Genomic DNA, 22,269 nt, shown 5'->3' with positions numbered 1-22,269 from the left:
AGCATTCACACGAACCCAACCCACAAGACAACGGATGTCTGTGAGTACCTTTGCTGGAATCAAGGCTGTGGACACGTACGATGGGAAATTTGATCTCACCAAGGAGTCTGACGACACACTCAGAGCACTGCTGGGCTCAGAGGTGTTCTGCAAGCAGGCACGTTTACTGGCTCTACATGCAGATTTTTGGGAATGAAGCCGCACTGGGGCTTCTTGAGTGCATGTAGGATGTAGCACTTCTAAATAATCTTTCAACCTGCAGGTGGCCAAGGAGACAGAACAGGCAGAAGGGACACGGGTGGAGTACTCTGGGGTGTTGTTTCAGCCTGTTCCGTGGAGCCCCACCACGAAGAAGGGCATGCCCCAGGAATTTGAGAAGTACCATGCCGATCCAGACTACGTCATGATTAACATCCCTCCAAACTTCATGTTCAAGGTACATGCCGCAGCAGACATAATGCTCCGTGTACTTGCGCGGTGGTCTTGCTGGATCTCATTCTGCTGGATCTCAAATTTCTATGCTTTGCAACTTAGAACGTGCCATTCAACCGCCACAAGAAAAGACACCTTCATCTTGGTGCCGCAGGCGAAGGTCTTCAAGCCCGCCCGACTCTGTGCCATCTACCGGAAGATCTGAATGCGCCCAGCGTGCCTAGCTGCGCAGTCATGCGATTGCTTTGGATACTGTATCTTATGTAGCGAGTGAGCACCTGCAATGGATTGGTTTTTTACCAGCAATTAGGCCAGTCCAGATGTGCTGAGTTGGAGAGTCAGATGGTATCTGGCCAAGCATCCCTGGTTTGGGGGCGTGCTCACATGTCAAAAACGCACCAAAAGGTACATGTGGCTGAGGATGCCACATGTCAATCTATTCTTTGAGATTGAAGAGTGACACCAAAGATGGCTTGTAACATTACTCACAATAAATTACAGGGCGCCAGTCACCGAAAGGTCCTTGGGGAGGCATGAAGATGCTAGACAGCCAACGACACCACTTCATGCCATGCATGCATGCATGTGATATGGCGCAGGTCCACCTGACATGTCAAGTCTCACAAGACGTGCACCCCCTTGAGTTTGAATGGGGTCACAGCAGCGTCAGATGACATCAGATAATCGAAGATCATGTGATGCAAATTGACACCGCCCGTCACATGATGTCAAGTGAACATCCCTTCAGCCCTGGTGTCTGATGATGTTGGCATGAAACCGCTAAATTTTTACGCTCTCCCTTTCTGACGCCACCTGGCGCCATTGCAGTGCCGGTGTTGCAAAGGCGCCCTGAATGCCCTGCATCGATTCGCGTCACGAGATTGTATCTGTCCAGTGATGATGCATGAGCTCTGATGTAAAGATGCCATTGGAGAGGTCCTGACATCGATGATATCACCTGCTGTGCCAGGTGTGTGGTGCCCATCGTCAGGTAGGAAGGGTGACATGGGCTGATGCCATGAATGGGTGATGTCTCAAGACGTTCGTAGCGTCTTGTGATAATACCTGGCCAAGCATTGAGCCCTCGCCAATCCTTGGATAGTATGCGGCCTCCTTGTGTGCTTACATTCTTGCAATGCTTTTCTAGGATTGGATGACAATCTTGCTAGCGCTGCGCTCTGCCGCAGTCAAAGGGGCTCTAATGATCTTCCAGCAGAGAAACCACCGACGTGACCAAAGACCATCATGCCACCAGTTGGAAGCATGCTGCTATGTGTCAAGAGATGTTGACAATTCTTGTCCCCTGTGCCGCTTTGTAACTGTATAAACAGCGCTTATGGCCGAAGCTAGTCTGACACAATCTCGGCAGAATGGCGTTTTTGCAGTATTAGTTATTCGCTGTGCCTAGCAACCTTGCTATATATAGTAAGTAGATAATAGACACTTTGCAAAAGGACCATCAGCGCTCACAGTCCAAAACCCACATGGTTAGTTGCCCAGGCTATGATGCGCTTCACTTCTTCTTAGTGCTGCCTCTGATTGCAATGCCTTGCGTGGTTGCCCCAACGAGAGCATGCATGTCGATAATCTTATCTGCCTCCCATGGAAGCTTGGGGTGCTTCGCTTCATAGTGGATCTGCAGGCAACACAAAATTCACTCATAGGCAAAGGGTGCCAATGACATCATTCGTGTTGTGAGCCAGTCAGCTTCCACAGTGTAAATTAAAAACCTGACTTTAACAAAGGCCCCATCACTTGGACGAGATGGAGTCCATCTTGAACTGTCCTCTCGCCGGAAGCTGTCTTGCTCATTTGCAAGTGGGACCAGCAGACCTCAGCAGCTCACCTGCATGGTCTTCATGTCTGGCGCCTGCTGAGCACAGGTAGGGCACTTGTACTTTGCATGGCCTGCCTTCCCACCCAATCTGTCCTCCTTGCCAGCATTGCCGCCGCCCTTGTTTTGGGTCGAAGCGGCAACCTTGGCCTTGATCTCTGCTGCTGTGTGCTTTGCTGGCTTCGCCTTGCCCATCTAATCTACCCTGTAAGCATATGAAAGTGCACCACATGAGGATTGCGCCCATTTGGCACATGCGTGGCGATGCAACAAACACCGCAAGCTTCAGCACAGTAATTGCCAAGTGCATGTGACAATGTCAGATGGCGAGATGCTCTGCATCCCTAGCGAGACACCAGTAGGGCACCACACCTCAAAGTGCCACAAGCTCACGGAGGGAAGATGCTACGCTCTCACCCAACGATACCTCCTGTGACGCTCCGTGAAAAAGAAAGGCCCAGGTCCTGCACCAACTGCATCTTTCAGTGGCCTGCCATGCTGTATGGTGTCTCAGTTCAGCCCCAAACAGCTGCATAGGTGGCAAGAGCCTAGGGATGCTCTATACATGAGACTCTGTGCCCACCCGATCTAAACTCCTCTCTCTTTTTCTGTTTCTCCCTAATTGGTGTTGGATGCAGCCATCATCAAATTTTCACTGAGTTTCGGCTGGCTGCTGTGAAAACACTAAGTGCAGGCTGGTCGTTTGTTCTTTTCTCCAGGCACCTAGAAAAAGAGGCGATTGTTCATAGCTTACTCACCTGCAATCTGTGGGGCTTTGTGAACCAGAGGCGCCGCACACTTGGTGTTTAAAGGGAGAGCAGGATGTTCTGTTGCAAAAACTTTCTCTCGCAGCTTTTGCTCAATGATCTGCACTACACTGCAGATTGTCCTTCTTGTATCCTCTCCCTCTTCCAACTCGCAGTCAAGCTTGGTTTACTCTTCAACAACCACTTTCGAAAGGTTGGCAAAAAAATTGGGCACGTATTATATTGTGGTCTGCCCTTCCAATGAAGGTTGTCGGCATCCATGACTCACTGCAGATCTCATGAAAGATGTAGTCCTGTGTTTCAGCAGTTGATACTGTTCATGATGATTTAATAGTACTTCCCAATGGCCGATGTCTGACAGCGATATCGTGTACTTCACTTGCCTTCCTTTGGCAAAGTGGACGGGATTCTGATCTGAATCGCACATAGTACGCATTTTCAAGATTTGAGGGCCTATTCAGAATGATCAGAGTATTCTCTAACCTACTGCGCAATGGCTGTGCCATGCGATCACTCGGAGCATCACCGTTTTCTGCGGCACGTCCTGCATCCACTCTTGGCAGGTGCGTCATACCGATAGTTTCTCATCCATGTCGATCCGTAATTCCCGATGACGCGGGAAATATTGCACAAGGTGATGCAGTATTGTTATACCTTCTAAATGTTACTTTGATACGTTTCGCTTTTCTGGCTAATGTGCCTGTGATGACAAGGGAGCTTTCCTGGTTGCAGGACGTTCGCCACTTCCTCTGCTGCCACTTCAGGCGCTGATGAGTTGGTCAAGATCGGCTTTGTCGGGGCAGGGGGTGTTTCTTTTGGCACTGCAGAAGGCCCCTGGAATCATTCTGTGCGGCTAGAAAAGCAGCCCAACGTCCAGTTCACTGCCATCATCGATCCCAACCTGGACCTAGCGCAGGTACAGATTGGACGTTGCAATGCAAGTCGCACGTGAGGTCCAATGCCGGCCATACTTTATGTCCCATGTTGATCAGCAGGGCAAGAGAGTTTCTGCGGCTTCCTGTTTGCAGCTTGCCTGACAAACGGTTACATGCAATCGCAGAAACGGGTGGACGATCTCAGCAAGGGCTCTTATGGCCACAAGTGGAAGGGCTGCCCTGTGTACAAAAGCTACCAGGCCATGCTGGAAGAATCTAAGCAGGAAAACCGCCCGGATGCTATGATCATTGGCGTTCCACCCATGCTTCACGGTGAGGAAGCAGTGCCAACTTGCTACTGGCGCTCGAGGACTCTCTGTCAACGGATTGTTGGTGCAGACTGTTTGTTTGCACTGAGCAGCTGATCAAAGGAATTCTCGTCTTCAGGAATTGGTGTGATCATGTCCTCATACTTGGTGACATCTTGTACACAGGCTCATTGGATGTGCCTTCGTCTGCGATGGAGCTTGATCTGGCAAAGGCAGGGATGCACATGCTTGTGGAGAAGCCAATAAGCATGCGCCCTGCTGAGGAGGTTGAGAGATTAGCCCAGGTGAAAATGCTATCGCTATCTTGGTGCTCTGTCCCGATACCAGAGTTGCTCACCAGCCACTGTGAAGACACAGATCTTGAGCATTCCACTTTCACAATCTGTACAATTATATCGGCTCGCTGGCCTCAATCTTGTTGTCCAAGACTTCCTACTGGCTGATCAGTAAATAACTTTTGTTGGGATAATTGCACTGCTTATCATGGCTTGAGATATTCGATTATGTCGCCAGGTGCTGCATGAGATGGCAGATGAGAAGAAGCTGGTCATTGCAGTGGGCTACATGCTTCGCTACAACCCTGCCATTGAAACTGCCAAGGCACTCCTGAAGGAGGTATGCACCCCTTCGCATGCTACAGTGTCTCTGACTCCTGGTAAAAGATTATTAAGGCACTAAGAGTGTGCACCTTTGCCAATAGTTTGTCTGGCTGGTTTCTTATAAGCTGACTGGAGATGCTCTGGGCAGCTGGGGCGGCCGCTGACATCAATAGTGGGGCGTTACAACTGCACCTACAACAACATCTACAAGCCGCAGTGGTGGCACACACTGCAGAGCGGCGGCTGCATTGTGGAGCAGGCCACGCACTTTGTGGATGCCATGCGCTACCTGTCAGGCTCAGAGCTCGACCGAGACTCCATCCGCGCAGTCGCCGTGGGCCCTGACATGAAGCTCTCTGACATGCCGCCCCCGCCGCATGCCGAGCACGAGGTGGGAGACTCCTGCCCCTTGTACTTTCTTCTTGCCTTCTGGTACATGCCACGTACATATCCAGGGGTTCCTGTCAGCAGAGCAATCAAAGGGGACAGCGCCATTAGGAGTTTGATGAAGAAGAGAAAGCATAAGAAAAACAATGTGAGACAGCAGTAGCACAGGCTGGTTCACATTGCTGCAGGGGTTATGCGCAAATGTAGCAGCAAGGCCCCCAGCTTACGCTGTCTTCCCTCCGGGCTGCAGGCCCTAAGAAGCACTTGTCATTACCTTCAGATCTGTCTCTTTGCAGAGGTAGGCAGTGATGTGCTGCTGGCTGACACCTGCCAACTGCTGCTGAGCAGGTGCCATATGACATGAGGGTGAATCGTGCAACTCTGGCGGTGTTCAAATTTGAAAGCGGGGCGGTGGGTTCCTTAAACCACACGCTGCTGATGCACGGCCAGAACTTCTTCACAGAGCTGGACATCTTCGGCGATGGCTTCCACATCATAGTCAGAGACCCCTACCAGAAGCCTGCAGTTATTGTGCGGCGGCCAAACTCAAATGACTACGAGCAGGTATGCACATTTGTCCTCAACGGGGCTGCAAGCACTTTGAGGTAGCGTCCTGTTGACCCCTACACGCCTGAGATATGCGGGCGTATGCTTGTGTAGAGGAGCATTGACATTCCTGCTGTCATACAGAAAGGATTCACTTGGTAATGCAGGATTTCTAGACATGCACTTGTCTTGTGCTTCTCTTGTTGTCACTGAACTCAGTGTGGCGCTGATGTTGCGAATCGCAGTCGGGCAAGCAATCGATTGTTGAGAGTTGCCTTGAATTTTACCCTTTCCATGCAGACAGTGCATTTGGCCCATTGCAGCAATTTTGTTCAGTCCTAATCTTATGTTTGGCTTGAGCACTTTGCAATATCATTGACACCACTGGTTGGTGCTTGCAGGTGCCCCTGGATCTGGGCCGAGACATGTATGAGAAGCAGTTCGATGCTTTCCTGCATGCGGTGAGGACAGGTGACCAGAGTGATGTGCGCTGCCTGTTCCATGATGCTGCGCGCACCTACGAGACCAGCTGGTGGATCTCAGCGGCAGCCGGCTCACCCGTCCCTGACAGCAGTGTGCCAGAATGAAGTGGCCTACTTTGGGCCATCAAAATTTTGACATCAAAGGAGTGGAATACTACGGTATATGACGATAATCCCACGGATCAGTACCGATTACCATACTGTGACCATCTGTTCTGCAGTGGTGGGCACATGCACATAATATTTAATGGTGGTATAGATGGATGCCATTGAGTGCTAGCAGCGGTGCTGAGAGCGCTGGCCTCCAGCAGAAAGGGCAGCCTCGCATCGTGCTGCATACTGCAAGCAAATTGAGTGCTCTTGACTGTTTCACCAGGGATCAGTACGTGGTAGAAAACAGAGCAAAGTGCATTCGCTGGTGCAGAGTCTAAAACATCTGACATTCGAGGCAGTTAAGGAGCTGGGTGACTGTTGCATGCTGCGTCCTAAATTGCAGTTTCGATTGAGCTGACTTGACACTGGTGAGACTTGATGTGACAAACGCTGCGGAAGAGAAGAGAGACCTTATAAACATTTACAAGAGATAAGAGCTGGGTGCCAGGATACTGAACACCACGTTAAAACATCAATGCCAACAAACCTACACTGATCAAATGGCATCGACTGATCTGGGAGAATCAGTATCAATACAGTGGAACCCAATATTTTGTCTTGATACAAGAAAATTCAAGATCTACAGGAAATTGACCAACAGCTATACTAAGCCAAGACTCAAAGACTACACACTACATCATACAAGCAAATACAGGACCGGCATTGAAGGCAGGAAAAAATATCATTGCATGCGTTTGGAGTAAGGCTCCGTTGCGCAGGTAGTTGCACAGCCCTAATCGATGTTCACATCACGCTCATTTGAGCGCGCTGCTTCGGTCTTGCGGACCATCAGTGTCAGCACACCCTTCTCCACACTGCACACAACAACATTACCCATCAGTCTCGGATCAGCATCATCTCTCACAACAGCCTTTGCTGCCTCCAGCCCTCCCCGCCCTCAATGCCCGAGCCCATGTCCTCACTTGTGAGTGGCATATTACAGTCAGCTAGCACAGAAAAGGTTTGCATGCTCTATGGCAAGCGGCACAGGCAGGTTCATAGCCTAATGATGGGAGCCTCAGAAGCCCATAGCTGCATTACACCACCAGATGCGCAACTCGCTTTCCACAGTAGCAAAAGAAACATTGAAATGCCACGTAGATACATGGCAGAAGGGTAACGTTGAGGAGTAAAGATGAGTGGAATGCGCACCGGGCGGTGACGGCCTCCACATCAGCGTCCTTGGGCAGCTTGAACTTGCGTTCAAACTTGCCGAAGCGGCGCTCGCTGCGGCGGCGCGGCTTGGCCGCGCCGTCAGCCGCCTCGGCTCGCCGGCGCTCGCCGCTGATGGTTAGCTGTCGCTCCTCCTGATTCACGCGGATCTGCAGGTAACACAAAACTGATGAGATCTGCATGCACTTGGCCGACAGAAAGGTTGTTTGGTAGAACACGCTGGCCAGGAGCGCAGGTGCCAAACGCTCTCCTCCTCTACTTGGATGCAAACACTTCAAAACTTAGTCTGCAAAGAGCCTACAGCAGGAGACTATGAGGCCTGATCTGCACGGTCGGCAGGCAACGAGAGCCAGTGTGCTTGGTTGGGGTCTAGAGTTGGACACCAGCATTTTGGCAGCAAAACTTCCAATCGGAGTGAGTGGAGGGCATGCCTTGATGTCGCCCTTCTCAAGGCCTGGCACGTCAGCGATGAAGTGGTAGCTGTCATCTGCGTCCTCAACATCGATTGGGAGGATGAAGGCGCTGGTGACATCGTTCACAACCTGCATTCGAGGCACATACAACCTGTCAGTCAAATGTTATGCTTTGGCATTGTAAAGCCCAGCAAAGCATACTTGAAGAGCTACAACTATCAGCACTCTAGATGCGCAAAAGTGACTGGTGACTGATGACTGCTAGACAGAAAGGAAGCTGCATCTGCATAGGAACAAAGAAGCCAGGAAAAGAAGCGGGCAGAGGAGGCTGTGAAGGTCAAGACAGACCGACTGCGCAGAACCAGATGCAACTAGCAGAATCCCGCACCTCGTTCACGTTGTCCCAAGGAGACTGGCCACGCTCCAAGTTGCGCATCATCTCCTGGATCTTGGCAGGGTCAGCCGACACGCCCCACGTGCGCAGCAGCTGCTCCCAAGACTGCGGGTTTGCACCAGCACCCCAGAACACCTGCGGCCCCGCGCCTGACAGGCCACACAAACAAGTAAGTTGAGGCGTCACATATGCACGTCTACACAGTAAGGGAAGCAAGGACAGCTCACTGGACAGCAAGCTTGGCTAGAAAGTTCTATGCCTCCGAGACCTTGTAAGAATCTCACCAAAAGCGCTGCCGCCAGCCCATCCAGAGTTGCATCGTCCTGCCTGAGGTCGGAAAGCGGGACGACTGGCGTAGTTGGGGACACCGTTGCAGCGGCGAGGCCGGAACATCAAGCACGTCGTGGGTGTGTGACGAAGCCTGCTGCCAGCAAAAATTGTAAAGCACGATCACGACGACGTCAATAACCTTGCTACACCTTCCTAGTATGACGACGAAAGACGTCAAAAGGAAGCATACACGTCTCTGTCGAAATCAGCAGAGGACAGCAGATTCCCTAAATTTTGCTTTGATCACAAATCTCGTAAAGCTACAGGCGTATAAATCCCATGATACCGGAACCATTTTTACATAAGTAGAGATAGCAATGGCATCGTATATAGAACAAAACTAGTTACCGACATCCTGGGCTAGATCATAAAAAGAACGACGGTGGTCCCGCACCTGCTGCTGGTGTACGCAACACCTCCACGAGAAACCAGAGGCGAAGAGATCTGAGACATCGTTGCTGTTGCCATTGTACTTGTCGTAAGCGTAATGTCAGTCAGAAAGAGCAATCACTCAGCACCTTCAGTGATATAATAATGAGAAGGCAATGCAAGCTGGGCCCTTTTATAGTTACCAAGTGACCTGCTGTCCCCTTACGTATCCGTAACGAGGGCAACAAGAAGAAGGTGCTGGAAGGAATTGAACCTGCTTTGCTGTCCAGGACAACACCGTATACAGGGTTTATAAAAGCCCTCGCTGCAAGGGTCGCATTACATTTAGCGTTAGGGCCTGATTTGCTTGGGTTCCATTCCATGGCCATATGGGGCCCAGACTATAATTTTTCCTTGAGTGTTCAAAACCCTTAAATGATTGTGAAACCAAAGCACTTCTTTGATGTGCTGGACTTGCGGCCGGCATGAATACCGTGGTGACACACTCAGTGCCCTCAGGCCCAGGTACACCAGCTAGTCTGCAGACTAGCCACATGCTTAGCGGCCCGGGCCCTCCAATTGGCCCCTGCAGGTCAGGGTGGGCGACAGCTGGCACCAGTAGTACCTGCATGCAAGCGGCGTATGGCAATGGCTGGGCCAGGTACATCAGATCCCTGCGGAGATCTGCTTTAGCAGCTAAGGACTCCTGGGCCCCAGGGGGCGAGTCGCAATATTGGCATGCCGGCAGGGAGAAGCTTCCACCGCCACTGCCAGGCTGACATGTGTCCGGCATGGCCAGCTGCTCTTCGGCTCCCACAGTCTCAAAGTTTCAGGTCATCTGTTGTTGATGCAGGTGTTTGCCAAATTCTTTTGGCATCTGAATTTCATGTCTGATGTAATGATCCCACTGCGGAACCTTTTATGCACGGGACTACTGATGCAGCACAGGACTATAGAAATCGATGTTGCAGCCAACACAGCGTGTGAAAGGGAGGGCTGCAAGCATATTCTGCATTACTGCTGTGCCTCTGTCCCGCATCACGAAATTAAAGGATCCAGGATGGTATTTCAACACGTTTACAGACCACGAACTCGTAAGATCACAGGCTGCAACACAGAAGTCGTGTCCCACAGAGTATTGGACATTGCTCTTGTGAATAGAGGAAGGCACCAGAAAGGAACAATATTGCACCCCCGTCTGCAGCGGCTAAAACAGGTTCTTGAGAGTATCATGCATTGCAGCCGTATGTGCTGTGACATGTCTAGAGACTATCCAATCACCGTGTCCCTGCCTAGCCACCTACACAAGGTCGTGTCAGGATCTACCAATCTGCTTATTTGGCCTGCGGGTGGGCTGCAATGTAGTTGATTGCATCAGCTGTGCTCAGGATCTTGTCTGCTTCACTGTCAGGGATCTCCACTGCAAACTCCTCCTCAAATGCCATGACCACCTCCACTGTGTCCAAGCTATCCAGCCCAAGATCTTTTTGGAAGCTCGACGACGGGGTGACCTGGCCCCACAGAGAGAAAAACTCACTGCACTGTCTGGCAACAGTCCTTCGGAATAGGAATAAGATGCAGTCCTTCAATGAAACATGGCGTCAATTTTAGATTTTCCAAGAGCAAAGGTATCTGCCTTTCACGACTGTGTACATGCTGCCAACACATCGATGGTGTCTGCCCAACCCTACAGGATCAATGCGATCCAAAACACACGTACCTTTGATGGGTCCACCTTGTCGAAATTTTTCACGACATCCAGGACTCGATCTGTCACTATATTCTTGTCCAGGTATGTGCTTTCTGAGAAGGCGCGCACTAAAGAGAGCGTGGACGCTGCACCCACAACCTGCACTCTATTCACAGGGATGCTGACACGGGTCAGAATTGACGATCGCAGACCCTGCAGAGCTCCTAGAAGAGCCATAACTACTTTTGCACGAATATGGCCCTGTCTGGCTTCTTGGGAGGCAGCAGGCAATGTTCTTGCAAAAGCTTGCAAAGCCTGTACAAAATAGCATATCTCCCTTTTACCGGGGGCTATAAGAAATCTAGGGGAGCAGGGATGCGTACACGATGGGCGGGACGGAGCAGACGGCAATGAACGAGGAAAGATGTTGCGTTTCAGAGGCCCAGTAATTTGTAGTAATGCGCATGAGCATCATTTGCTCCCAGCGAATTGCGATGTCCAGATTGTCGCCATTCTGGGGGGCCACTGAAGCAAGCCTGATCAAGCGCTTGGTCTGTTCCATTGCGACCACCGGCACACGAAAAGAATGCTACTTCTGAAGTTCTTAATAAATGTGCCTATCCTTTGAAGGATCAGTATCGCTGCCCGTTGAGAGACTTAGATCCAGGTATTACTTGAATGCCTTGAGAAATCACGTTATATACGTCCACTTTACCTCTGCCTTGCAATTTGATCGCCAATTTTATGCTTCGCATTCTTGATCGATGCCTTTGGGTCTATGTTAGCTCTTACCACTGGCCACGCATATGTTCAGTGCCCCTGCATCACAGGGGAACTCGCCTGACACAGGTGTAGACCAGCACCTAGGATGTGGATGTGGACCGCCATCATCTTGGCGCTATTGTCAGCAAGCATCTCTGCAAACAGTATTTCAGCCAGCGAGGATAGCTGCTTGCCGAGAGCAGGCTCCCTGGATGCCCTTCCTGCAGCTCTTGAATTCCTCGATAATAATCAGGATGAGGCACAGCAGGATGTCCTCCAGCTTGTCAGAATCCCATCAATATCATCCATGCCACAATATAAAGAGAGCGTGAGAGAAGCAGGGCAATGGCTCGTCAGACGCATGAGGAGAGCTGGACTTGAGGTCTTGCCCTAGCTTCTGTATCTCGCTTATTTTGTCATTGCATTCCTCACAGCTGCATGCTTTTGTGTCTCTCCTTTAGGTTCAGACATGTCAATCAGTGTACCTGAAGATGTTTCCTGACATCTCTGGCATGCCCGCTACAGAATGTCCAAATGCTGCGCACAAACGGCTTACCAGCTGTATTTGCCCAATGGACACGAGCTCCGGCAGATGCTCCCACAGTTCTGATCTACGGTCATTATGGTGCTTCCTCTGCTTCCCATGTGCATTTTACCAACACGAGAGCGCAGTAGATTTACAGCCTAGACCAGATCTGCAAAGACTGATTGCAAGATGCTGCCTGCAGATGTGCAGCCGATCTATATCAATCACTTTGATCAATGGCCGCACAAGCCCTTTGATGCAGTAATAGAAGACGGGGATTTCATGGGCCGCGGAGTGGATGACAATAAGGGGAATCTGCTCATGGCTCTCCAGGTCAGTATGTCTTGGGACAGTGGGCACCAGTGTGCACACCTTGCGAGCTCTTGTGCACATCAGCAAGCCAAATGTGAAGCGACACTGATGGATGCTCTAATCGCAGGCGGTAGAGGCTTACTTGAAGACAGGGGGGCTGCCGATAAACGTGAAGGTAAGTTACAAATGGCAAGAAGCGAAGCCCAGTCACATGTCTATCATCTTTACCCTACTGGACCATAGCGCTCCATCAAGTGGAAGTGCCGGGCTGCTGCAAGGGGAGACAACTTGCATTACGCCTCGAGGGATATATGGCATTGGTTGAGCGCTGCCGATGTCATGCAGTTTCTGTTTGAGGCGGAGGAGGAGACGGGAAGCGCGAATTTGGCGCACCTGCTGCGGAGGAAGAGGAAGCTGCTGGCAGCTGACCTGGCAGTTTCCAGCGATGGCGGCCAGGTCAGCGCAACGCAGGGTGGCATCCCCATCAGCATGCGCGGTCGAGTGTCATTCGAGGTGGATGCTGTCACAGCCTCCCACGACGCACACTCAGGTGCGAGCCGGCTGCCTGCACCAATCTTGGGAGGCTGTTTGACCTGCTCCCATGAGCTGCTGGTATCTGATCCCAACCTCCAGGCCCAAATCCACCAGGCCTCTTGAAATGACCTTAGAGCCAAGATTCGCGCTGCTCTGTCATGATTGCGCGTTGCCAGGATTATCAATCTCCTTCTTGAATGCAAATCAAACTAATGCACTGCCAGCAGTGTTGGTGTGCAAGGAATAATTGTCGTTGTATCTGCTGTCTGCACCATACAGGTTTTGTGGGAGGCTCAGTGCCAAATGCGGTGCATGCCCTCCTTAGCGTCCTCTCTTCTCTGCACCTGCCCAATGGCAGCATTGCTGTGGAAGGCTTTTACAAGTGAGTGACACTCCATTTCGTCATCTGTCCACCTGAGTTACCTAATGGGCCAACACCAGAATGCTTGGTTTATACCTGCACTGTCATGCAATGACTGGATGCCAGCAAATGAGTGACAATTTGTACAGTATTAGCTCGACATTTGGGCTGCAAGTAGCCTATTTGCATACATTGACACGGCTAATTCATGCAATTAACTTGCGAAAGGCATGACACAAGCTTATTGCATGCAGCGGGGTGAGGGAGATAAGTGAGGAGGACCAGCAAGATCTTGCTGCATTCCCCTTTGATGAAGACAGTGAGGTCGCCAACCTTGGGCTGAAAACGCACCATGGGGAGGATGGGTATTCCACCCTGGAGAGGCGGTATGTTCTGCTGGCTCATACGGCTTGATTGTCTAATGACAAGGCATCAAGAGCTCCTTTCCTGGAGCGTTGGGCAACTGTGGTTGCCTTAAGATCGCCATGAATTGAGATGAGATTATGAGGATTCACAGTGCCTGAGTACCCCACACCCGAGCCAGGACTGACTTCAAACTTGCCCGCTTTGCATGTCATCTGACATGGTGCCCCTTTGGAGGTCATGTCAGTTTAGGGTCCAGAGGGATATACATGTGCATGCACAGGTGGTTGAGACCCTCGTTGGAGATTGTGGGGATTGGCGGTGGACACACAGGGGAGGGAATGCGAGGCCTGGTGACCTCAAAAGCCAGCGCTAAGGTCATGTGCAGGCTGGTGGCCGATCAGAATGCGACAGCTGTCCTTGAGGCGGTCGAACGTCACATGACTAAGCATGTGCCCCCGTATGCGCACATCAGCTTCCGCGCAGTTGCCCAGCAGGGCCGCCTGGTGACAGAGCCCTACCGCATGCCCAAGGACAGCCTCGGGAACCGTGCTGCTGCCAAGGTGACAGCTGTCACCCTTCCATGATTCTGCTCAGATATGTGCATTGCATCTGGCCTCCTCCTCAGCATGATATGGATTTAGAGGTCGATTGCTGTGCTTGTGGCTAGATTGCAGCCTATACAAGATGAAGTGCTTGTGCGCATGAATCTACCATTTTGGGCATCTGGCTTGCTCCATGGCTCATGCGCCAAACATATGCTGCAGGTGCTGAAGGAGGTGATGGGCAGTGATGTGCTCTGGTACATGGAGGGCCACTCGGTGGCATGTGTCAACCAGTTCCGGGAATTCCTTGGGATTTTCACCACCCAATTTGGCTTTGGCGTCACGGACTACGAAGCACAATCCGAGATGGACGGAGCATATAGAAATGACGAGAGGTAAGCCCTCAAACCTGGAATTCCATTGTATTCTCACACTCACCTCAAGCTGTCTGCCATTGCTTTTCTATCCTGGTGAATCACGCCCAGAGGAACACAAGTTTCTGAGTTTTGTAGCTTTTAAAACGTGAGGTGAGGATGGGCAGCTTGACTGTGTGCAGGCTGCCAGTGTCTACTTTCCATAAGGGCAGGCGGGCATGGGTCATGCTGCTTCATGAGATCTCTGTACAGTCAGGCTCGCAATCTGCTCACCAGCCTCTGTCTTGTGCACAGCTTGCTGACGCTGATATTGAGGCGCACAGTGAGGACTTGTGAGTTTGTGTCCGCTCAGCGTGTCATCTTAGAGTGCACTGCTGTGCGCTGACCGATTTCACTCCTGTCAGCTTCAGTCTGGCATGCGTCTAATTAGTCGCAAGCACTTGCCGCATGGTGTGCAGCATACTGTGCAGCAAGTTGCCTTTTATCCTTTTGCATACTGCCTTTAGTCACATACTATGAACTGTACCAGCCGCAAAGTACACCCCACGTCGCTAACGCATCAGTTCCTCAGTCCTAACCTTGTACAGTGGTCCCTAGCATCCATTGATATAACTAATGAGCAGACAGCGAGGATCATGTACTGATCGTCTGATCAATGTGGTGTGCCAAGCAACTTTTGAGCCCATATTACGACTTTTGTACAGCAGCTCACGCCCATTGTCAGTCAGACTGGGTCATGTGCCGAGCGGATGTTCTGTGTGCTGCCGAGGCAACTTTTGATACTGCCATTGTGAGTGCGGTGCGGGCAGATGCGCTCTTTTGCTGTACTGCTTGCCAAGCAGGTGCTCAGCCCTGTGTTTTTCATTTCTTTCAAGTCTCAAGCGCTGCGTTTCTGTACTGGCCCCTACTGATGTGCCGCATGCATTCAGGACAGCCATCAGCAAAATAGAACAGACAAGAAGCGGTGAGATGAATAATTTAGAAGGGTGAGGGTGTGGAATTGGCATTCCAGTATTTTCACTGTATTGTGCTAAGATTTGATCAAGAGTTATCCTTGCGTCATGAGTTATCCTTGCGTCATGTTGCAGCAAGCATTGCACGTGGCAAAGCCCTCTCCCCTAGGCATCCAAAATGGGGACTCCTCCAAAGGACGCCTTGGGGAACAGGACATTCTGCAGCATTATAAACGTTCACTTGTCTTCAGTACCCATGTTGGCATTGAAGTGATTGTAAACACTTGCCGACTAGTGCTTATGAATGCAAAGCCTGCTTGGTATCATTCCTGTAACGCATCATGGTTGGATTGATAGCGAGCTAGTAAGTATGCTCTCAGCCTTTGAGTGATGTGCTTAATCATCATTATCAACGCTACATGCATATACACTCACATACGTGTTCCGCTTAGCCTACACAATACAGTGCACTGCACCCTCATGCACAAAATGTTACGCATGGCAGAACAAAGTTCAGACCCCAGTATGTTGCCCTTCTGGCTGCAGATAAGTATAACGCAAACCGTCTCAGATGGCACATGCAGGCAGGTGACACAATTCGACTTTAAGGTGTAGCAAGACACCTCCATATCCTTATACAAGACTTCAAAACGCCAGCAGCTGCACCAGCCTCACAGGTCTTTGTAAAAGCAGTTGGCTGTGGAACACAGCAGCACGGTCCAGGCACAGAGAGAGACCACTGCGGCATGTGAGCAGAGCAGGCTGCAGAGGTGCGTGCATGGGAGTCCACATGCAAGCGTCTGAGTGCTGCATTACTGAACCTCAGCACAGGGTGCTCAGCAACTGGCAGGCCATGCAGAGCTGTGCTTGTCGCCAAAGGTGCACGCATCACCAGGGGCTGCGGGGCGCCATAGTGGCTGCGGGACGCAGCGTGGGCCACGCTCTGGCATATTGGTTGCGGCTGACACGCCTGTCGCTGAAGCTTCACAGCCAGCAGCATAGAGAGGCCAGCACAGCAGCTGCCAGGAGCCAGAAGGAGCTCCTGCACACATATTCCAAAGTTCTTTGGCAAACCAACCCAAGAATTGTTGGTTTGCAAGAGAAGCACGATATTCATGTATGAAATGTTGCAATCCATGGTTGTTAGGACTCAGGGTAACCCAAGCGCAGGGACATCGAATTTACAAGCACGCCTCACAATGTTGCGACACGCTAAACTTGCCCAGTAATGAAACGGCACGCGCGCTCATGCATTGCCTCCTTCACGTTGCCACCCAATCTTGAGATCTGGTCACCTTCAGATATGAGGGATGGCGCACCAGTGCATTGCGAGAGGTTTCCGGGTGTTTTATGCTGGTCTCAGGGCGGCCTGTCCCCGAAGAAGGACGAGCTGTAGAGAGACTGCGAGTGGCCGCCGGGCTGGGATGCTGCAAACTCGTACTGGCTGCCCGCAGCATTCTGCGTGAAATTCTGGGTGCCACTGAAGCCGATGCCCTGCAGCCCAGCACACATGTGAGGGCTGCTCCTGTGACATACAATCTGCGATCCAGGACTTTCACTCCTCCCAGTGTGCAGAAGTCCGTACACAATTGCACCAAGGATTCGGCAGGGCAGAGGCCTTCTTGGAACCTTGTCAGTGGCTGACTCTTTCACATCACAAGAGCAAGAGGAAAAAGGGCTCAATCTGGCTTGAGTGATGCTCAGGGTGAGACAGTGCAAAGCTTGCAGATGGGAGCGTGCCTGCTGGTATGCTGCTCCATTGACGCCAGGGAGAGAATAAGTCTGCTGAGGCAGCGGCCCGGAGCGTGACCATGCCTCCGTTGGTATTGCGTATGGCAGCTGTGACGCTGGCAGGCTGTAGCCGTCAAAGTTGGGCTGTGATGCACCTCCCTGCAGCACCCCCAATATCTCAGCAATGATCTCAACACAGATCACTTGCTAGATCCGAGACATACTTAGCAAGGTGCAAAAGTAGCAGGAGAAAACTTTAAGAGCTAGATACTGCTAGCATAATCACTGAGGTGCATTGGATGCAAGGCGGGAGCAGGCAATGTTGTCACGCACGTGCTGGGAGAACTGGGTGAAATGCTGGGTAAATTGGGTGGCGTGCGGCTGCATGGAGGACTGCGTCATGGGCCCAAAAGCTCCGCGGTGCTGCCCATTGGGCAGGGCTGCGGCAGCATTCACGGGAACGGCAACAGTCGTCCTGCCGCTGGGCGCTCCCCGGCCGCGGCCGCGGTGCACCGGCTCTGCCCTCGGGACTGGCACAAAGCGCACAGAGTGCGCCCCGCCGATCGCAAAGGCGCGGCTGTCAAAGATCTGGCAGCACACATCGCGTGTCTATTCTTCGCCAATACCAATCATCTTGCTCATGGGTTGACCTCGTTCCCATTTAAGAATACTGCTGAGAAGTGACAGACAGGACTTGGATTACGCCACATACAGTGGGCATTTTGCAGGGAAATGTGTAGCCAAAAGGCATGAAATGGAAGACAGTACAGTCGGTCTGCACATGGCCATACCTTTTTAGGCTTGGCCAGCTGCACCATGGACTGCTTCAGGTTTGAGAGGGGCCCTTCCACCATGCAACGAGCCTCCTTGAAGTGGTTCAGCAGCGCATTCCACAGCGGCTGCTTGCTGAGGACCTGCACACCCACAGATGAGCAGCCTAAGCAACCCTTGGCCACATTGGCTGCCCCATAGAGAGGATTTCTCCATGGCAGGCAGTCCACTTGGCTACAGTCCATCACGTTTGTCAGGTGCATCCCACCCCTGGGCCTCTCATGTGCATGCTGGTAGGAGACCTTGTAAATCAACCTCAAGGAGCAGTACTCTACTCAAGATCAAGCATTTCCAGTGCAGAATGAGCACAGGCGACAACTGCCTTATACAGGACAAACGGGTTGGTAAAGTGATCAAAATTTAGAGAATGATCTGGTCGCACCTTGGGGTTGCCCAGGATGACCAGGCCATACTTGGCGCGGGTGATGGCCACATTCAGGCGGCGGGGATCGCTCAGGAATCCGATGCCCTGCATGAAAAAAGACATCGCATCAGCCATTCTGCAGCCAATGGCCGTGATGTTGAAGATTGAATTTTATGAAGAGACCAAGTAAAGACATCAATAAAGTGGGTTCAAAATGACAGTCACCTGGTGCTCGTTGGAGCGGACGCAGGAGAGGATGATGAAGTCCTTCTCGCGGCCTTGGAAGGCATCCACGCTGCTCACCTCAATCTGAGGCACAAAATCACCTCTTGCTGTCTATGTCAAGGGCATAGATTTCAATCGTGCACGAGTACATAAGCACCTTTTCGTGGCTCTCAAGACACCTTTGCAGCCCATGACACAACATGGCAGCATGTGGGGCACAGGGGTAAATGTTTGTGCACACCTCGGTGTAGAGAGTCGTATTGAGGGAGCCAGACCGCTGCATGGTAGCCAGGATGTGCGCGCGCTGGCCCTCGTACGGCGTGATGACTCCAATCTGGCTTGGAGTGATGCCGCCCCGCATGAAGTGCGTCACTATCTTCTCCACATTTGCAGCCTCTGCATGGGACAGTGTGACAACTTGCATCTTGCAAAAGCCCCAGAGGTCCAGGGAATGGCAAAATAGGCTGAGAGTTTGTCTTAGCACAGGCAGTGTCCAGCCAGCAAAGATGTGACTTCATGCATCCACAAGGAAAGTGGCTGACAGCGTACCGGTGCGGTTGAGGAAGGATGTGCCGGACGAGGACATCTCCTCGTTGCCCAGCTGGCAGTAAAACATCATCGGCTTCTCGGGTTCTGGCCATGGGAATGCAACACCAGCACTCGTCCTCTCTGCTGCAGTCACGCCATTCTGAAAACACATCCAAGATGTGAAGGTATGATAAAGAGAGAAGATGAAGCAATGCATCAACAAACACACCAAACGTGGCCCATTAGTCTTGTGTGCGCATGACAGAGCAGGAACAGTAATTGTGTGATGTCTGGAAAATCAGGGAATGGACATAATGTGCAGGGGAAATGTAAGGGCTTGCCTGCAGCTTGCCCTCGTAGAACATGTTGGAGGGGAACAGTGAGAGTGCAGGGTGCATGCGGTACTGCACAGTCAGCCGGTGCGGCCGCACGCCCAGCATCACCAGCCGCTCAAACAGCGACTGGCACAGGCCCGCGCGCGACGCCTGCACACAACGTGAGAATCCAATCAGAAGAATGCAAATATTGGTAGTAGTCATTCTAAAACCCGCACCAGCGGCGGTGCGAGAAATTTTCCAAAGCAACTTATAATGGTCTCCCCGAATGTACCAGGATCATGCTCCATTAGATTGAGCTTGTTGAGAGCTTTCCCAATCTGGTCTCAAATAATCTTAGCTTTTATATTGTGGGAGTTAGGGTCTTATTTATTCACCCCTTTTTGGCCAAAAAAAATCATTTTTTGCAGGTTTTAGAATGACTTCTACAGTATGATGAGCACAAAAATCGATTCGTAACAGAAATTGCAATAGATTCAGTTTGCATGATCGTGGCAGTGTGCTTGCACAGAGAGAAGGGAAGGAGAACAATGGGAGATAATATATGAGATGGGGGTGCAAAGAAGGTGGTCCCATGATGACAGCGATGGCAGTACGTACCTTCTTGTTCATGATGACGGGGCCCAGCTGGCAGTGGTCACCGACAAGCACCACCTGCTTGGCGCCCAGCACCAGCGGCAGCAGTGTCTCTGGCTCTGTCGCCTGCGTGCTCTCATCCACCAGCAGCTGCATGCAACAATTGCAAAAATTTCAAGCATTGAGACACAGACTGGAATGTGCAGCAGACAGGCGGTAGGTTGCAGAATAGGCATGCTGGTTATGGCATCAGATAAAGTGGAGATTTACATGACATATTTGAAGAGAATCTCACCTTGCGAAATCGGAAGGCAGATAGACGGGGATCGCCAGCACCCGCACAGGTCACGCACACCACATCCGCTGCCTGCGCAGATCCAACATCACAGGAGGGCTCACACTCCAAAATGGAGGTCAAGCTCAGCAGAGCAGCAGCTGTGTGGGTTTGCATGTTGATGGTTCCTGTAGTGCACAGTCAATAGACAGGTCTACATGTACAGCGGAAGAAATGCCCCTGATTTTGGCGTAGTAATGAACAGAGCCAGACCTGCAGCAGCTCGCGTTCGGTGGCGCGCTGCAGGGCGCGGTACTTGCGCTCATCTGCTGCGGATAGGTCGCCGTTATCCTCCTTCAGCTGCGCCAGCTTCCTCAGCTCGCCGCGGTCCTCCAGCTGCACGTTTGCCACCTGGCACACGCGTCGCAAGTGTGTCAAGCAGTCATCCCATCATATGATCCAATATCCTAGACTTCAATTTCAATGAAGGGAAGGTGCCCTACATCAAGCAGTATGGTGTGTTGCTGGCGTAGCTGGATCTTCATATTTTGCCTTCAAATCACAAATGAAAATATTGTGAAGTGAGATGGCAGGTTGGCTGACCTGGTAGTGGAGGGTCAGGGGTTCGACGGAGCCGGTCACAGTCTCGCGCGACTTGGCCATCACGCGGACCACCTTCAGGCCCGTCAGGGCGATGCGCTCCGCCAGCTGGTCTACCGCAACATTGCTGGGGGCGGCCACCAGCACCTGTATGGCCAGGCAGCAGAAGGCAAGCTTTATGCCTAGCATGTTTATTTGTGCACAATGAAGCAGATATGCCATCACTTTGGTCTATTGATCTGGACAGGGGCTCTTCAAGGCTATTTGACACATGCTGAAAGCTGCTACAGAATAGACGACCAATTTCTCCCCAAAACTCACAAGCACTTCAAATGCTAAAAAACAGGCTGCCAAGAGCATGCAAGCATGACAAAGCCTGCTGCAGTGCTGGGCGCACCTGGGTGTTGCGTCCCTGGCGGGCCATGTGGTAGACGAGGGTGGCGGAGGTGACGGTCTTGCCGGTGCCCGGGGGTCCTTGAATCAGGGACAGCGGTGCGGTGAGCACAGACTGGCAGGCCAGAATCTGCGATGGGTTGAGCTCGGGCAGGCCTGGCGCGGACAGCACGCTGGGCACTGTGGCCTTGATCGCCTGCGGAGCCACTTCATGCCCCAGCAGCCTGCATCAGTGGAAGCCACGCCTTCTGAGCCACTTCTGACACTGCACAGCATTGGGGAACATCCCGATGGACAAGAGAAACTGATGTGACAGTCTAACACTTTTGAGATGAAGATGAAGAACAACGTTGAGGATGGAAAAAGAACCAAACGCTGCAGAAGCACACAGCGGCAGGGGAAATACGAAGTTGTCCTCTGAAAGATGAAGATCAGTGCGCACCTGTGGTACAGGTAGCTGGAGACGGAGGTCTCATCGACGGCGAAGGTCTTGAGCGCGCGCTGCATGCGGTCAAAGCTGGTGCTCTTCCAAAGGTACTCCACCGTGAAGTCGATGGTGGTGTCGGTGGGCGGCTTGGTCCCCCCCTTCATCTCCAGCACCACCTCCTCTGACGCCTCATCCAGCTTGATCACTGTCCCTGTGCCCGTCCACGGCTTGAAGCTGGTCCCAGCGCATGTGTGCCTCAGCTGCAGCTCATCGCCTGCAATGTTCAACACTTGTGGGCTCAGAAGCTGATTTTTTGTGTGTGCTCCATGCAGAATTCTGGGTAATCGCAATTTTAAACGTTGATCGAGCAAGCAGCAAGGCAATACTAAACGTCAAAGGATACCATACTGCTGGCACCTGCTTTTGCAGAGACACTGATGTAATGCAACGCAACTGTGTGATCCTGTAAGCATGGGCACCTG

At 51.7% G+C, this 22,269-nt stretch overlaps 5 protein-coding genes across 5 annotated transcripts; 3 read left to right on the top strand and 2 right to left on the bottom strand.

The window, feature by feature from the left end:
• Positions 1 to 34: 34 nt before the first annotated feature.
• COCSUDRAFT_56529 (hypothetical protein) lies at positions 35 to 637 on the top strand (the record flags this gene model as incomplete). Its single annotated transcript, XM_005645794.1, has 3 exons — positions 35 to 142; positions 263 to 436; positions 587 to 637. The coding sequence occupies 3 exons, from the start codon at positions 35 to 37 to the stop codon at positions 635 to 637; spliced, it is 333 nt and encodes a 110-aa protein (XP_005645851.1).
• A 1,559-nt stretch (positions 638 to 2,196) lies between these two features.
• Positions 2,197 to 6,834, top strand: COCSUDRAFT_48058 (hypothetical protein; the record flags this gene model as incomplete). The annotated part of the gene is made up of 8 exons (XM_005645793.1): positions 2,197 to 2,315; positions 3,766 to 3,949; positions 4,094 to 4,241; positions 4,403 to 4,521; positions 4,751 to 4,852; positions 4,985 to 5,227; positions 5,572 to 5,787; positions 6,171 to 6,834. The coding sequence occupies 8 exons, from the start codon at positions 2,197 to 2,199 to the stop codon at positions 6,354 to 6,356; spliced, it is 1,317 nt and encodes a 438-aa protein (XP_005645850.1). The 3' UTR covers positions 6,357 to 6,834.
• COCSUDRAFT_33636 (HSP20-like chaperone) lies at positions 6,812 to 9,310 on the bottom strand. Its single transcript, XM_005645792.1, has 6 exons — positions 9,109 to 9,310; positions 8,669 to 8,805; positions 8,379 to 8,533; positions 8,009 to 8,119; positions 7,557 to 7,726; positions 6,812 to 7,219 (listed from the first exon to the last, which is right to left on the bottom strand). Exons 2-6 carry the CDS (start codon positions 8,775 to 8,777, stop codon positions 7,138 to 7,140), a joined length of 627 nt encoding a protein of 208 aa, XP_005645849.1. The 5' UTR covers positions 8,778 to 8,805; positions 9,109 to 9,310; the 3' UTR covers positions 6,812 to 7,137.
• An 803-nt stretch (positions 9,311 to 10,113) lies between these two features.
• COCSUDRAFT_53954 (acyl carrier protein) lies at positions 10,114 to 11,039 on the bottom strand. The gene is made up of 2 exons (XM_005645791.1): positions 10,804 to 11,039; positions 10,114 to 10,594 (listed from the first exon to the last, which is right to left on the bottom strand). The coding sequence occupies exons 1-2, from the start codon at positions 11,008 to 11,010 to the stop codon at positions 10,418 to 10,420; spliced, it is 384 nt and encodes a 127-aa protein (XP_005645848.1). The 5' UTR covers positions 11,011 to 11,039; the 3' UTR covers positions 10,114 to 10,417.
• Positions 11,040 to 12,343: 1,304 nt separating this feature from the next.
• On the top strand, positions 12,344 to 14,575 carry COCSUDRAFT_56524 (Zn-dependent exopeptidase; the record flags this gene model as incomplete). Its single annotated transcript, XM_005645790.1, has 7 exons — positions 12,344 to 12,394; positions 12,501 to 12,548; positions 12,719 to 12,923; positions 13,187 to 13,289; positions 13,523 to 13,654; positions 13,915 to 14,194; positions 14,399 to 14,575. The coding sequence occupies 7 exons, from the start codon at positions 12,344 to 12,346 to the stop codon at positions 14,573 to 14,575; spliced, it is 996 nt and encodes a 331-aa protein (XP_005645847.1).
• Positions 14,576 to 22,269: the final 7,694 nt, after the last annotated feature.

Source organism: Coccomyxa subellipsoidea (genome assembly GCF_000258705.1).
Source record: "Coccomyxa subellipsoidea C-169, whole genome shotgun sequence".
NCBI classification, from domain to species: Eukaryota; Viridiplantae; Chlorophyta; class Trebouxiophyceae; family Coccomyxaceae; genus Coccomyxa; species Coccomyxa subellipsoidea.
The sequence above is the reverse complement of the archived record's forward strand: the minus strand, read 5'-3'. Positions and strand labels throughout refer to the sequence as shown.

Bases quoted from the DNA above. Each gene is read 5' to 3' on its own strand.
- COCSUDRAFT_33636 (XM_005645792.1), bottom strand. From the start codon at position 8,777: ATGTTCCGGCCTCGCCGCTGCAACGGTGTCCCCAACTACGCCAGTCGT. The intron at 8,534-8,668 runs GTGAGATTCTTA...GTGGCCTGTCAG, and splicing joins GGCTGGCGGCAGCGCTTTTG to GCGCGGGGCCGCAGGTGTTC. The intron at 7,220-7,556 runs GTGCGCATTCCA...TGTTGTGTGCAG, and splicing joins GTGGAGGCCGTCACCGCCCG to TGTGGAGAAGGGTGTGCTGA.
- COCSUDRAFT_53954 (XM_005645791.1), bottom strand. From the start codon at position 11,010: ATGGCTCTTCTAGGAGCTCTGCAGGGTCTGCGATCGTCAATTCTGACC. The intron at 10,595-10,803 runs GTACGTGTGTTT...CTGTGGGGCCAG, and splicing joins ACAAGGTGGACCCATCAAAG to GTCACCCCGTCGTCGAGCTT.